Source organism: Merops nubicus, unplaced genomic scaffold (genome assembly GCF_000691845.1).
Source record: "Merops nubicus isolate BGI_N331 unplaced genomic scaffold, ASM69184v1 scaffold6734, whole genome shotgun sequence".
NCBI classification, from domain to species: Eukaryota; Metazoa; Chordata; class Aves; order Coraciiformes; family Meropidae; genus Merops; species Merops nubicus.
In genome coordinates this window covers 584-14,927 of record NW_008606134.1, presented here as the reverse complement: position 1 = coordinate 14,927, position 14,344 = coordinate 584, and the positions used below count along the sequence as shown (strand labels likewise).

The window sequence follows — 14,344 nt, the reverse complement described above, 5'->3', positions numbered from 1 at the left end:
TCCTTTTCGTGAGTGTGAAAAAAGAAATTTCTATGTGGGGGGGGGGGGGTTTAAATGACTCCTATCATTTTGGGATCACAGATATTTCTAAGTCAGGGTCAGAGAGCTGTTTTCTTCTACTTCTTGTCTTGTAGCTACAGAGTATGAATTAATGGTAAGTACTTAACTGGCCCCAGACATATTGAATAAAGACAAACTGGAATTTACATCTCCAGTTGTGTCTTAATAAATTGTAAATTAAGCTCCTGTTTGTAATTTTAATCAAGTGATAAATTTTGAACTAATTTTGTCCCCGGCTGGTGATGTATTTAATGCTGAAGATGGTGCTTGCTGTTAATTTCTGTAAGTTCCAATTGAAGAAAGGTTTGAAATGTGTTGATAGACTTTTACATGTTCATTTAAATGTATTAAATACAAAATACACTTGGTAAGTGGCATTTGAGTGGGTGTGATATCTAGGTAATTTTTGACAGTAATGTGAGTAAACGCTGTGGTCCACTTGAAAAAAAAAAAGGTAAGTAATGAACAATTTGTCAGGCATTGATACCACCTAGTGGTAAAAACTATTGTTACTCCTTTACATAATAGCTATCCAAAAGAACATGAAGTTTGTGTTATATATAAAGAAAGGGGAATTAAAGTTTGTCTTTCATAACATTATCTACCAATGCAGTCCTGGAAAAACTGTTTGAGAGTGGGAGGCTGGAATTCAAACACTTGCACTTCAGTGCTTGGTACTTACGGAGTAGCTTTGATACAGTTTTAAGCATGCTTTGTGCCATTTAAGAAAAACCAAAACCAAAACTTATTAAATGTACAACCGAATGGGGATAACAGGGACTTTGTGCAGGTATTAAAACTAAAAAGGTTCTTTTCTCTGTGGGAAAACCATATGCTTTTGCTTAAAAAAACCCTCAAGTTGTCTTTGGAATACAAGTTTGAATTCAGGTAACACGTAAGGGTTGGGAATTCCTGGCACAGTTGTTAATGAGACTTTGCAATGAATAGGAGTGGAGAGCTGGTCTTTGGAAAAAGTGGCCTGGTGAGATGTTGCCTTGGATGGGTTCCCAGAACTGGTTCAGAATGGGTCTGCAGAGTTCATCCTGTGGACACAAGGAGGGGAGAGGCTGAGGGAAGGCAGAGCTCCTGCTTCTGGAGGTGGTACCAGTGCTTGCCAGGCCACTGTGGGTCGCCTTGTGCAATGCAATCTGTCAAGATCAGACTATGCAAACTACCCTTCTATGTAAAAATATTTCCCAATTGCTCTTCAAAAAATGCTACCATAATAGAAGGGGCTCAAGTTTTGCATGTAAAACCATCTTTAATTTCCTGTTGCCAGCTGATGTAGGTCCAGTATAAAACTTGTGTTTATCAGTATAACACCTGTAATGAGGCTATGAACATGTAAGAGATTAACTTAGCTAATTCTGACTGATGTATGTAGATGGTTTTATTTTTGCCATTTCATTTGTAGGTACTTGTTTCACAGTGGCAATCCAGAGCATCCAGGAGACATACTTCTAAACACAACTGTGGAAGTTTTGCCTTTTCAGGTATGAATTCATTGATTTGCGTCTTCTCTGTTATAGGATGAAAGCAAAACCTCCTCATTTTACTGACTTTTTTAACACTGTGAGGGAGACATGAATGCTTCTTTATTTTAAGTGTAGGATCTTGCTGCTCTGATGCTCTCATACTTGTTCGTTTTTTTTAATTGGATCTATTAATAGAAAACTATTCTAACTGTTCAGATGTTCATTCAGAGTGCAGTCTGCTACAAGTGCTGTTGGTAATTTGGAGGTGAAAAAGCTTGTTTTCTTCCTATTCACTGCTACCATTTAAAACAAAAATAAACAATCTTCCCTCTCCTGTGTATTTTTGGAAAATGGGAAAGCTAAGTCAATCTGCTTTTTAAATTTAGTAAAGAATTCTTGGTTCAGGAATTGACACACATCCAAACCCTACTAGATATTGAAATATCCAGACTCTTAAACTTGAACATGTTCCTTTCTCCTGATTACTGATTTTTATTTTTTTTTTTCTCCTTGTAAGTCAGTTTGAGTTTTCTCTCAGGAAGGCACTACACTATCTAAAGTATATTCTTGCTTGAAGCCAGATGGTATGAGTTCTTCTTCTTCAACTAGATATTATAGCTAACCATTTATATATCACAAAACTCTGTGAGAGGATTAAGATTTACTTCAGACAAGTTTACTTAATGTGGTATTAAAATAGCAAAGTATTTCTATCTTCTCCCATACATCTGGTATAGGTATCTTGAAATCTGTGCCTACATTACCATATGCTGAATCTCTTTTTCTTTTTTCTTTTTTTTTTTTTTGTTAAAAAAAATTATCATGGAGGAGTTCATTTTTCCATCTTGCAATCTGCCTTCCTGGGAGCAAGTGAAAATAGGAAATTCTGACCACCCCCACCCCTAAAAAGAAGTTTGTCAGTTTGATTCTAGTTATAGAACACTGCATGTGGGATATTGTATCATATTATAAGATTTATGGGGTTTGTTTCTCAAGACCTTTGGCAATATATTCAACCACAAAACCAGCAGCAGCCCTCACTTAACCTAGGCCCAAGGTACCACAAGAATGCACAAGATCGTGTAGAAAAAAAAGTGCATCAAGCATATCTCTTTTTTTGGCTACACTTGGCTGTGAAGTGTCCCTCAAATTGGTGCATCCCTTAAGGAAGTAATGCTACCGAGCTTCTATTGTTGTTGACATAATTTATGGAAAGGTAAAAGAGAAATTCTGTATCTGGACTGTTCCTAAGCCATTGGTGTCAGCAGAAAGCGTCACCGGTTTGAGGACAGCAGCTGCAGAACGATAGGTATTGTCCTAAGGGAATGATATCTCCACTATGGACTTCAACAGAGCTGGAAGCTGATTCAGGGACTTCAGCCATGATCCTCCCTAAGCAGAAATCAGAAAACCAGAAAACCCAACCCTTAGAAACCAGAGTGCCCCCAGACTGGATTTGTCTGGGACTCAGGTAACACACTTAAAATAACCAACCAACCAAAAAAGCCCCAAACCAGAACAAAAGAACCCCCAAACCCCAAAATCCCCACCACTTTTTCATCAGCTTACCTTAAAAGTAGGAATTTAAAAAAAAAAAAAAAGCTGGTGGGTTTTAATCTCCTGGTATGTCAAACATTTTTAATTGATTCCTAGGAGATTCTTACAGTGGGGCTTTTAGTATTGGAATATGTAATTCTGAGTGTAATTTTCCAGCTGTTTTTGAAGCTCTGGTCTACCATCTTATTTTCCAATGCTTATTAAAGAAATGTATTGATGCCCATCCCTTTTTAGTGAAGAAGTGATAATTCTCTCACTGGTCTGATGGCTTTTCATCTTGCCCAAATTCTTACATCAAAAAGTAAGCTGTAAATTTGATTTATCCTGAGAGAAATGTCTTGTTTGACCATTGGAAAAGAAGGCAAGATATCCTGCCTTTGCTTTTCTTCTGCCCAGCGTGCCAGTATCTGTGATGTGTTCTGTTCACGTGGTAGTTAACGTGCAGGTTCTGTGGGGCACTTAAAGCACCTCTTCTTTCTGCTTTGAAGCCAAATCCCCTTCGGTTCCGGAACACTGCTGCTGTCTTTTTTTTTGTGTTGGCTTGTTGAAGGCTATAAATCACTATGCTAGGCTGGTTCATAATTATTTAGGAAAGACGGATGCTGAATATGTAACAAGAGTGCACATATATGTGTCTTTCCCTGGCAAAGTCATATGTCAAAATAATCTCTTTTATGCTTTGTTCTAGAATGAAGAACTGGTATTAAGCAAAGAAACCAAAGACAAACGCTTAGAGGATGGTTACTTCAGGATAGGTATGTCCCAGTGGAAAGAAATGTGTATTGTCACTATTGCAACAGTGAAGACATTTTCATTAAAACCAAACCTAAACCTGAGTTTTAATCATTTGTTTTTGAGTATGTGACTTTGTAGACTTTACTTAATATTGTTTCTTTTCTGAGACTGGTGTACTAAACAACGATCTAGTGCGGCTCTTGGTTCTAGTGCAGCTACGTCCAACTTCTCTGCCAGGATTGATCACCTGGATTATTGTAGAAGCATTTCCAGGTTGTAGAAGATCACCTTTTCTGTCCTGTGATGGCACAAGTGCTTCTGTGTGAGCTGTTGTGCTTGGTCTGGATTGGAACCCACCCTATAGACAATCGGCTGTCCCATCATGGGATAAGATGGGCATTCCCATAGCTAAGGAGCTGTTGGGGAAGGTGCCAGGATACCTGTTGTCAAGGAAGAGACATTTTACTCAGGGATTGTATTTAGTTGCTGGACTTAGTTTGGGCTTCCCTGTTACAATGAAAGCAAGGGTGTGTTTTTTTGTCTTGCACTGCAGTTGGTTGCAGTTGCTGTGTGTATGTTTTAAGTGTAAAGTCTAACCAGGCTTTTAAATTGGATTCTTATTCATCCTAATATAATTGAAGTTAAAAAGGAGTACATTAAGCATAAATGATGTCCCTTGTCCTTACTCCTTCTTGAAAATGTTTGGTAGTTCCATGATATTAAATGAAAATCTGTATCAAAATTTCCCCAGACTTTGAGGTGCTCATACCATTAGACAGTTCCAACGTTTTCATTCTCGCAAGCAATCGTGTGCTCTGAGGTTATGCTCCATCTTGTTTGCTGCTGCAAGGGTGAATCTGATATCAAAAATCACTGTCTGTCTTGTTTTGGGAATGATACCTGTGAACCCACCTGTGGGCTGTGATACTACAGATATGTTTTTCTGGACACAGAGTTTGTACTTTGTTGAAGGGGAGTTAATGGAGTATATACTTCTGCTTCTTTCACAGGGAGATTTGAAAACGGTGTAGCTGAAGGAACAGTCGACCCCAGCCTGAACCCTATTTCATCATTCCGGCTTTCAGTGATACAAAATTCAGCAGTTTGGGCAATTCTGAATGAGGTGAGAGGTGGTATAACCTTTTAAAAATAAAATGAGCAAACATGAGATTTCTTCATTCTGTCAGTGTGTTAAAGCTCAGAATTTTGGCTAACGCTGAAAACAGTCACCTCTTATTGCTGAGGAATGTAACAGCCCAAACATGACATCTTTTTTTCTGATTCTCTGTTTCAGATTCATATTAAAAAGCTTACAAACTGATCATGGAATTCTGCTTTAGAGGAAAAAGAATCCTTGAAGACGTTTCCTATAAAATCTGATGTCCTTAGCAAGTCACAAATTGAAAATACTGAGCATGCACCTTATTCCAAATTTCTTTCATTTTCACTGAACTCTACCTCTTGTGAAATCTACTGTAGATGAGAAGATTGTATTTACCCCTTCTTCTCTGATCCATCCAGAAGCCGATGCTCGACACTGATAACCTTCGTCTGAGGCCTAAGTTGTCCTCCACTTCAATGTGACTTTACCATCTTCTGGTTCCAGAACCCTGCTACGCTTAACCTGTACTATTTTGATAGTATAGTAATATAGAGAAGTTGTACATATTGTTACATTCCTTGAAGAAGAAGAAAAAATATAATTATTGTGAAATATGTTTTATGAAGGGGGTGCTTTCGGAGTTCCATTTATTTTCTATGACAAGAACCCTCTTTTATAGACTGTCAGGGATATATATGTTAGGGATATTTAATTTATTAAAATAATTTGAAAAGTACATATTTTTATGCAGTAAAATTTTAAATTGATATAGTTTTTTTTATGAATTCTCTAGTTTAAGTTATCTTTCTACATTTTTCTTTGGAGATGCGAGCATAAATTAATACCATATTTCAAATGTACTGCCACGTTTAAAAAACTACATTAAGTTTCTAAATGATGTAGTTTTGTATACAGAATCTGAATGACGTTCAAAGGCATTAACAGAGTTCTGAAGAGCATTATTCTTTGGGGCTATGAAATTCCACTATGTACAGTTTGTAGCCACATAAAAAGCATGCTGAAATGTCTTATTTCATATGACATACTAAATCTGCAGTGATTTTAGATTGAATCCATTGCATTTTAGAAAAAAAGTTTTTCAATTCCAAACAGTTCTTTCTAAAAGTATTTGTAGACATTTCCTAGCCTGGACAAATTCATTTTCTGTACTGAAAAAAAAAGTCATTCTCCAGCTTTGCTTTGGAGTAACAGGTTACCTTTTATCAAAATAATTAATAGCAACTAGATGTGTTTGATCTACAGAGGTCTCCTTTTAAGAAGTTCTGTTACTGCAGTGTTTGTTTTTGATACATTATAGTGAGCAGTTATGGATTATTTTTATTTTCTTCCATTGTTCAAGACCAAGGTTTCAGTTTGCCTCCGGTATTGATCAGTGTAGCAACTTGCACTAACTTTAACAGGAACTGAACTTGGCCTCCAGTTAGTGCCCTGCCTTTTTGTTTCACGGGGAAAAAACAGTGATCTTAAATCAGTCAGACACTGGGTCAGGAACAGCAAATGGTTTGGATTAAATCCAGAGTGGAACTGCTGCAGCACTAATGCTGCTGCTGCTCTGGAGAGTCCTTCTGCTTAGGTGCTTATGTGTAAGGACACAGGCACAGGAAGATTTGTTACCTAGTCAGAAATGGTGGAGAGGCAGAAACCCTCTCTTTAATAGGAACAAAGTACCTGACTGACACTGGAGGGAGGCACCTACCCTGGCTTGGGGATTCTTGGCTGTGCAGTGAACCAGCTCCTGGAAAGCTGGCCCAGTTTTTCCTGTGAGGGAAAAAACCTTCCATTGTGGGGTCCCTGATCTATGCTAGGGATCCTGAATTAATATCTCCAGCATGAATGTTTAACAGATAGATCTGGACACATTTTTCATGACATAAGGAGCCTGAGCCTCCAGCAAGCCATCACCACTGGGACACAGAGTCAGCCTTTCCCTTTTTCTGCCTTTTTGGGAAATTGGGTTGTAGCTTTGACAGTTCAGCAATATCCAAGTTTCAGAGCTTAACTACTTCTCCAGACCATAGTAGTTTTGTTTTAGCTATGTTGTCTGTGTTCACAGGGAAGACAAGATTTGTACACAGAGATAAGGCCTTCAGTTTAGAGACTGGTGTGTGTTGAAAAAAAAGTTGAAAGCTACCAGGCAGGCCTTGTTTACTTGTTTCTGATCACATCAGATCATGTAAATAAAATGTTACTTGGCAAGCTTGTCTTGCTCATAGAGACTGTGGGCATGAGCTGAGCACCAGCCTCACGAATGGAGTTTGTTCTTGGATTTAGGGATGTGGGTGAACAGGCCCAGAGTGCTGTGGAGTCTGACCTGTCGTGGTGGGTCATTAGATGCCCAATGCCACGACCGTGCAATGGCTTTTCAGCACACGTTAGCTAGCAAAGGTCTAAGAAAATATTTAGGTTTTCTTCTCAGCTGTGCCTGTGAATGAATGATGCAAGTAATTTAAACTATAGCTATTTATTGCGATTTAGATTGCAGAAATATGTTAGATATTGCAGTTTCTTAATGTAAGTAGTTTTGCTGACAGTGACTTTTCATCTTCTTCCATGAGTTCAAAAGTTTACTGGTGCCACTTACTTAAGAAAGCTGTGTGCTTATTCTCAAAGCATCACTGTTCCTGCTCTTTCACAGTAGTTAAGATGAATCATTGCTAATCTACTTAAACAGATAGAACCCTTACCACATTGATTGCAGGACTCTGGTTAACAGTATATTTATTTTTCAAAAACGTTGAGATGAATTTTATCAAAGACGACAAATCAACAAGTGCTTGGTAAAATACATTTTTTTTTTTTTTTTTTTCCTAAAGATTGTTGCATTTTTGTTACATTGTACTAGCAGGAGTTGGAAATTCTCTGGGCTGCTTTAACACTTTAAATGTTCCTGAGCTTATATGGTCCCTAAATAAATGTGCCACATTAATACAAACTACATTTTCTAGGTTCAGGTAATTCAGACCTGGTGTTATCGGATAGTTCTGCAAATTTGCTTGGAAATCTTGTTGAGAAATAGAAAAAGCAGAGAAAATGTTTTCTATTCAGTTATTTCTGCAGGCGGCTATTTTGGGCTTTCTGCCTTTCAAGTTCTGATCCCCAGGTCAGGCTGAAGTGGAGCAGGTCCCTCCCTACCATGGTAGCTGACAGAAGGCGGCTTTGGGCGATGGGCTCAACAGCCACCAGTGAGCTGGGGCCCTGCTGGTGAGGGGGTGTGCTCCAGAGGGGCTGCTCTCAGGCCTGAGTTACAGTGCTACCACGAGTTCCTCGGCACCTTAAACCTCACACCTGGCTTCAGGGAGGTTTTTTCCTATGCTATTTTATTTCAAGTTATTTTTTGTTGAGGCCTTAAAAATCCCCTCTAGGCCACTGAATCTTATAGTAATGAAATCATGGGGAGCGTCTCAAAATAAACTGTATTGTCCTGTGATCCTGTTAGCTCCTTCTGATGCCGCTAGAGCTTCAGAAAACAGAACTTTTGTGAAACCAAAGGCATTACCAGACACCTTCATTATCTGGGTAAATTACTCAACTTCTGCTGGATGCCAAACAGACCAGCTGATGGGAGCAGTGGCTTTTCTGAGCAGATGGGGATGGCTCTGGGCCAAGGGAGCACAGGACTGTCGGCGTAACCCTGCTTTGCTCGTACTGCAGGTACCCCTACTGAAAACCTCTGTGAACAGTGTGAACAGGATGGGATCCCAAATTAGCACTTTTTCTTTAATTAAAGAGTGTTTCTAAAACACTCTATAAGGCTTGTCACTTTTTGCAGGCATCTCAGCTATGCATTTGTGTAGATAGAAAATATTCTTTATAAATAAATTTGTTTTTTCTTAACTAAAAGATGGCTTAGAAAAACTCAGATAAAATGCAGGATTTGCGGACCAGTAAAAGAGTGGACTCTTCTGCCATATCCCTGCTTGTCCAGCTGTTTCAAAAGCAGCTTTTAAATATCTTGAGTCAGTTCAGAGCAAAGCAATTTATATATTGCACATGTGTTACATGATTCCTCGAGTGGGCTGGAATGCAATTTCTTTGGCAAAAGTAAAGAACCATGTAACCTTTTTCCTTTATTTATTTTTCCCAGGTATATTATAATTTCAGTAATTTCTGGGTTTTGTTGGAAATATTTGCTCAAGATGAAGTATTGTACTGATTTGTAGTTTGCTTCCAACTTGGAAAACATTCTTTTAGTCTTGTGGTGGGAAAAAAAATTATCTTTAAACCTTTCTGTCCTGAAATAAATTAACACTAGGCTCTGTATTTGTTCTTTCTAGGAAGGGCATATTCTGAAAAAGCGTAAAGCAAGGAACTGTAGTAGAAAGGGAAAAAAACCCTCATGGTTTTAAATCATCCTTACAATCACCAGCATAACACTGAAAGGCTATTAAAGAACTGGTGTTTTCAGGCTGGTGTTGAGTGCCAATGTAAAAAACACCCTGCACAGACCTGATGAATTAGTCCTTGAGAGTTCAGTAGAGTGACACTGGGTTTTGCTGATTTCTGCTGTAAACAGTGAGCTGCTACAGCTCAGAGTAGCTTAATTCCGAGGACGATGAAGCCTTCTTTCAAGGGGAGAAGCTTTGCTGTCTCTAAAGGGAAGGTACAGAGGCCCCGAATCCTTAATGGATTTCTATGGCATCGCACCACGGGGCACTCAGTATGAAGTATTTTTCCTGTTGAACTGCAGTGGGTGAGCACTGGTGCTCGGTTCCTGTTAGGGGAATGTGTGGGGTTGGGCTGCAGCTGCCTGCGGGACGGGAGCTCGTGCTGTCAGCCAGGGTGGGAGCTGGTCCTGGCTGGGATCCTTCAGCTTCGGTGGATGAGCGGTTCTGTGCTTCCCTTCTTAAAAGGGGAACGTCACTCAGCATCTGCTGAGAGGGGAACATGATTCTCTTCAAGCCTTAACAGTGGCTGAAACACACAGTACTGTAAGATGCACTGCCAGCATATTTGGTATCTTAAGATAAATATAGTTTTTTCCTTAGAGATCAAATTCTAGTATTGAAATGCTGTCTTATTGTAACCAGTTAACTCTTGGTTGTTTTGGAAACTGAATCCTAGTGCTCATGTTTCATACCTAACACTGCTTTGGAAAGGTGTCACCTTCATTCTCCAGAGGGTGGATGTTGTTTGGGACAGTCAGTTTGTACTCCTGCCTTGCAGGCATTGCCACGAGCCCACCCTTGTAGCCCAACTTGTACTTTCCTTGTACTTCCATGTTCATTGACCTGCCACTCATGACGGGGGGATGGGATAACACCCACTGGGCTTCTAGAGATTGGGTTTAAAAACTTGCTGCTATATTTGGAAACCTGATATGGGTCATGTTTATTGTGCCTTTCATCGTCGATTTTTCTCTGTGCCAGAGTTGCCCACATATATTTGAAGCAGTCGTTGAGATAAATCTGCTCTCCTGTTCTTTCATGAAGGGAGGGGACAGTTCTGTCGCTAGACAGCCGTTGCTTTACCATCGCAACGCTATTAGGAGCTGTACTTACACACGGTCCCAGGCGAGGTACTCAGTATTATTCTCAAATAACCCTGCTTTTTGGTGTCACTTCAACCCCTGATAATATAGAGCTTATGCCAGTATGTGCAAAATATCTGCAGTAAGAGTTATGCTAAATAGACTTGTTGCAGTTAAAATTTAAGCTACAGAGATGTACAAGTAACTTGTTTTTAGGAATGTACTGCAAAAGTATTTGAACAAAATTGTTAACATGTTTACTGTTGTAAATATTTTAATAAAAAAAGGACACTTCAAACTTTTTTTTACACAGTTATCTACAATAAAGAGAAATTTACAACCATTTACAAAATGTTCTTAACTTTTTCTTTACTGTTAGACAGCCAAGATAAAAAGAAAACAAACGTTACGTACATGAAGCCCTGGTTTTATTTCACTCTGTATTTATAAAAGGAACAAAGCATCTTGGTGAAGTTCCATCCACACGCTAATGAGATCAAGTAGAGCAGGATGAGAATGGCAAATGGGTACAGAAGGATGGCTGTGTTCTTCAGGAAGGGCAACGCTGAAACAGAAGCAGCAAGGAAGCAAGTATAAAGTAGTGCTCTTTCAAAAATGGTACCTCCTGCAGAATGGTCTGGGGGAAGTCAGCAAAAATGGTGCTGCTCTGGCCAGCCTCTGAGGAGGGCAGGCTTGTCATCTCTGCCTGCTAGTCCTGCCTTTGTCACAGACCTGAGTCCTTCCCTGGCACAGGAAACTGCTCTACCTGAAGCCGTAGTCTTACACTCGCCACAGAATTTTTATTCAATGCCAATATTTTGAAGTGGATTTAGAGGAAGCAGAGAAACAAGTTGTGGTGCTACAGGTCTAATACAAGAAAGGAATATAAGTAAGTTCTTCAGGTAGGATGTCCAGCCAGCTGGAAATGAGGATCAGTACTTCTCTATCAAGCTTTTACCACACTGAAAGAATTACTTCAGTGCCCAGCTGAGCCTCCACTTTACAAATTATGGCCTGGGATCAAATCAGGGGGTAAGATTACACTCTTGTTTAAAACAAGAGTCAAGCCCGTAGCAGGGAAGTTGCCGTTACTCACCGCTGTACCCCAGGAATGTCACGTAGATGTAGTAGCCGATGGCTATCAGCCACAACGTGTTCCCAACAAAGTACCCCACCACCGAATCCGAGATGATGACATCTGAAAGAGACAGCTGCTCTCAGCTGGTCTGACTGGGCAGGATCTCGAAGCAGAGAGCACAGAATACTCCACTTACAGTTGATGAAGAACAGTTGGATAAAATGCAGAATGACGAGAAGAGGATAGAAAGCGTTCAGGTGGACATCAAAGGCATATCCCCACTCCACATCATAGTCCCTGTTCTGCTGCTTCACCAAGTACTTGTTGGAAATGAACCTATGTGAGAAGGCAGGAGAAGGTTGTGAATGTGAGTCATACAGCTGGCTGACAAAACGTTGGCTTGAGATAGTAAACTGTATGTCAGCCTAACTCAACCCTTACAAAGTTTATCCTATCTGGGAGAAAATATGCAAGAATTGCACACACCAGACTGTTGTTAAAACGTCCTGGTTATTAAAACAATACTGCCAGCTCTTGCATTCAAGGGGCAGCTGACATACACTGCTGGCAATACAGAAACGTAACATTTTAAAAAATAGATCAGCACTACAATTTATCAGTGCAGCTCCGACGGGGAGAAGCATTACTCTATGCTCTTCCCCAAGCAATTTATGGGCTTTGGTGTCCCAGACAGGAGAGTAGGTCAGATGGACCTTTTGCCTGTCAGCTACAGTTCTGGTCTGTGCCCCATCCTGAACTCTGCAATGACAAGCGGGAGCTCCTGAGGTCACTGTTTGAGGAATCTACTCCTTTTTCGACTGGCACCAGTTTTAAAGTGTCACCTCTGTTATCAAAAAGTCTTTTAAGTGCCCTTACATCCTTAAGTTCTTAGTAAAATGAAGATTCTTCCTTTGGTGCACTCTCCGTGCCACAGCCCAGGAGCAGGGACGTCTGTTGGCTCAGGGCCCCTCTGCTGGTGCAGGACACTCCTGCAGCCTGCCGAGGCCCGGGCTACAAACGGACCCGCTGCTGCCCCCCTCTGTAAGTCTGGACAGTACAGGGGACACCTGGCAGCGGCTGCCACCAACAGAATCCTCAGGCTTTGTTGACTTAAGCCGTTCAGACAAAATAAGAAAAGAATTTTTTTCATCACTGAATTTTCTATTTGGCATTATTGCTGAGGCCCAACCAGCTCAAGAACAAAAGCAGCTCAAATTTTCTTCATAATACACTTTCTGAACAGTTATCTTCTGCAGCAACTGGCAAAGAACAAGATGAGTTCTTTTGTAAAGCAACGTTTTGAAATAATTACCACAACAGCACAAAACCAATATTTATAATTTTGCCCCAAACAGAAAACCAAATATCTTGCAAAGAGCAGAGGACTACCTGTGCCCCAACAGCAACACCCAGCTCAGTTCCAGACACCACTTACCACATCAGAGTTGCAATCAGGAGGCCAACGCCCACGCAGTCTATGAACACAACCCAAAGTAGCAGCTTTATTGTTTCAAAAAAACCCATGTCCAGCACAAAACCAAATCCTACAGTGGATGCTGAAAGGAGGACAAGGGAAAAGATTATTCTTGTTAGCTATGGGAAAGAAAGCATGACATCTTAAATTGGTTTGGTTTTTCTTTTCTTTTTGTTTTATACTGTTTCAAAATCTCCACTTTCGTTACTATTTTTCTCCCTGAGATTTTTCAGTCCAACAGCTCATTTGTCCCAACAAATACTAAGCATAGAGGAATTTATTAATAATACAGACACCTTCACAGAATGGAGAGCACTCAGCTGTCCTGGGGCTTAATGACACAACAACAAATTCTATCACAGAATTGCTTTGGTTAAGAGACCTTTAAGATCATTGAGTCCAACCACTAACCCAGCACTGCCAAGTCCACCAAAACAAGTCCCTTACACCATATCTGTGCATCCTCCAAACACCTCCAGGGACGGTGACTCCACCACTTCCCTGGGCAGCTTCTTCCAGTGCTTGACAACCCTTCTGTGAAGAAATTCTTCCTAATGTCCAACTTAAGCCTCCCCTGGTGTAACTTGAGGCTGTTTCCTCTTGTCCTACCGCTCGTTCCTTGGGAGAAGAGACCGACCCCCACCAGGCTCCAGCCTCTTTTCAGGGAGTTGTAGGGAGTGAGAAGTTTCCCCGCAGCCTCCTTTTCTGCAGGCTAAAAGCTATTGCTCCTCCACAACTACAACTTTTTTTTTTTTTTTAAATTCACACAATGCTACAACAGAATATTCTTTATTTTATAAAAGCTCCTTGTTAACCCAAATGGTGCATGGGGTGACAACCCTGAAATAAAATTATGTAGCAAGTTTGACATGACTAATGATAATGTGCTACATAACAGGAGATAATGAGGGTAACACTTACTGCATGTGCAAGTCAGTCTAAAAATCACACGAGACATCTTGTTTATAGCTTAATTCTGTGATATATGGGATTTGAGTAGGCTCTTTATAGTAAAAGCAGTATTTTATGTGTAACATTCACATAAACCAGATGTTCAGTATTTTTCAACTGCAGCATTACTGCATGTCATGGGCTTTTATTACTGTCTGTAAAGTTACAGGGAACTACATAGTCCAAACACCACAGAAAGTGAGTTGCAATAGAGATTAATTCAGCCCTATATAGTATTAGTTACACCTCCTCTGTTTTCTAATTCCCACCTGTACCTCCAAAAGGTTAGGCCATTTTTTTTCTATTCTGCTTTGATTAAAGATACCCCATATGGTCTGGTCCTTTTACATGCGTGTGTAACAAGAAGGGCCATGAATGTTCACCCCTAAACCTCCCTTGCCTCCCCCTCACACCGTCTGCTCCA

The 14,344-nt window shown here is 40.2% G+C and overlaps 2 protein-coding genes across 2 annotated transcripts in view; one reads left to right on the top strand and one right to left on the bottom strand.

Moving 5' to 3' along the window:
• Positions 1 to 6,054, top strand: part of MGAT4A (mannosyl (alpha-1,3-)-glycoprotein beta-1,4-N-acetylglucosaminyltransferase, isozyme A) — a 74,392-nt gene extending 68,338 nt beyond the window's left edge. The window contains exons 12-15 of the mRNA XM_008939550.1: positions 1,475 to 1,553; positions 3,781 to 3,847; positions 4,838 to 4,950; positions 5,122 to 6,054. Of these exons, the coding sequence (XP_008937798.1) occupies positions 1,475 to 1,553; positions 3,781 to 3,847; positions 4,838 to 4,950; positions 5,122 to 5,148 (286 nt within the window). The 3' untranslated portion in view covers positions 5,149 to 6,054. The remainder of the gene's footprint in view (positions 1 to 1,474; positions 1,554 to 3,780; positions 3,848 to 4,837; positions 4,951 to 5,121) is intronic.
• Positions 6,055 to 10,682: 4,628 nt separating this feature from the next.
• The window catches only part of UNC50 (unc-50 homolog (C. elegans)), a 4,104-nt gene continuing 442 nt past the window's right edge, over positions 10,683 to 14,344 (bottom strand). Inside the window, exons 2-5 of the mRNA XM_008939549.1 lie at positions 12,931 to 13,051; positions 11,692 to 11,831; positions 11,514 to 11,615; positions 10,683 to 10,982 (exon numbers count right to left, since the gene is read on the bottom strand). Coding sequence (XP_008937797.1) covers positions 10,846 to 10,982; positions 11,514 to 11,615; positions 11,692 to 11,831; positions 12,931 to 13,051 — 500 coding nt within the window. The 3' untranslated portion in view covers positions 10,683 to 10,845. The remainder of the gene's footprint in view (positions 10,983 to 11,513; positions 11,616 to 11,691; positions 11,832 to 12,930; positions 13,052 to 14,344) is intronic.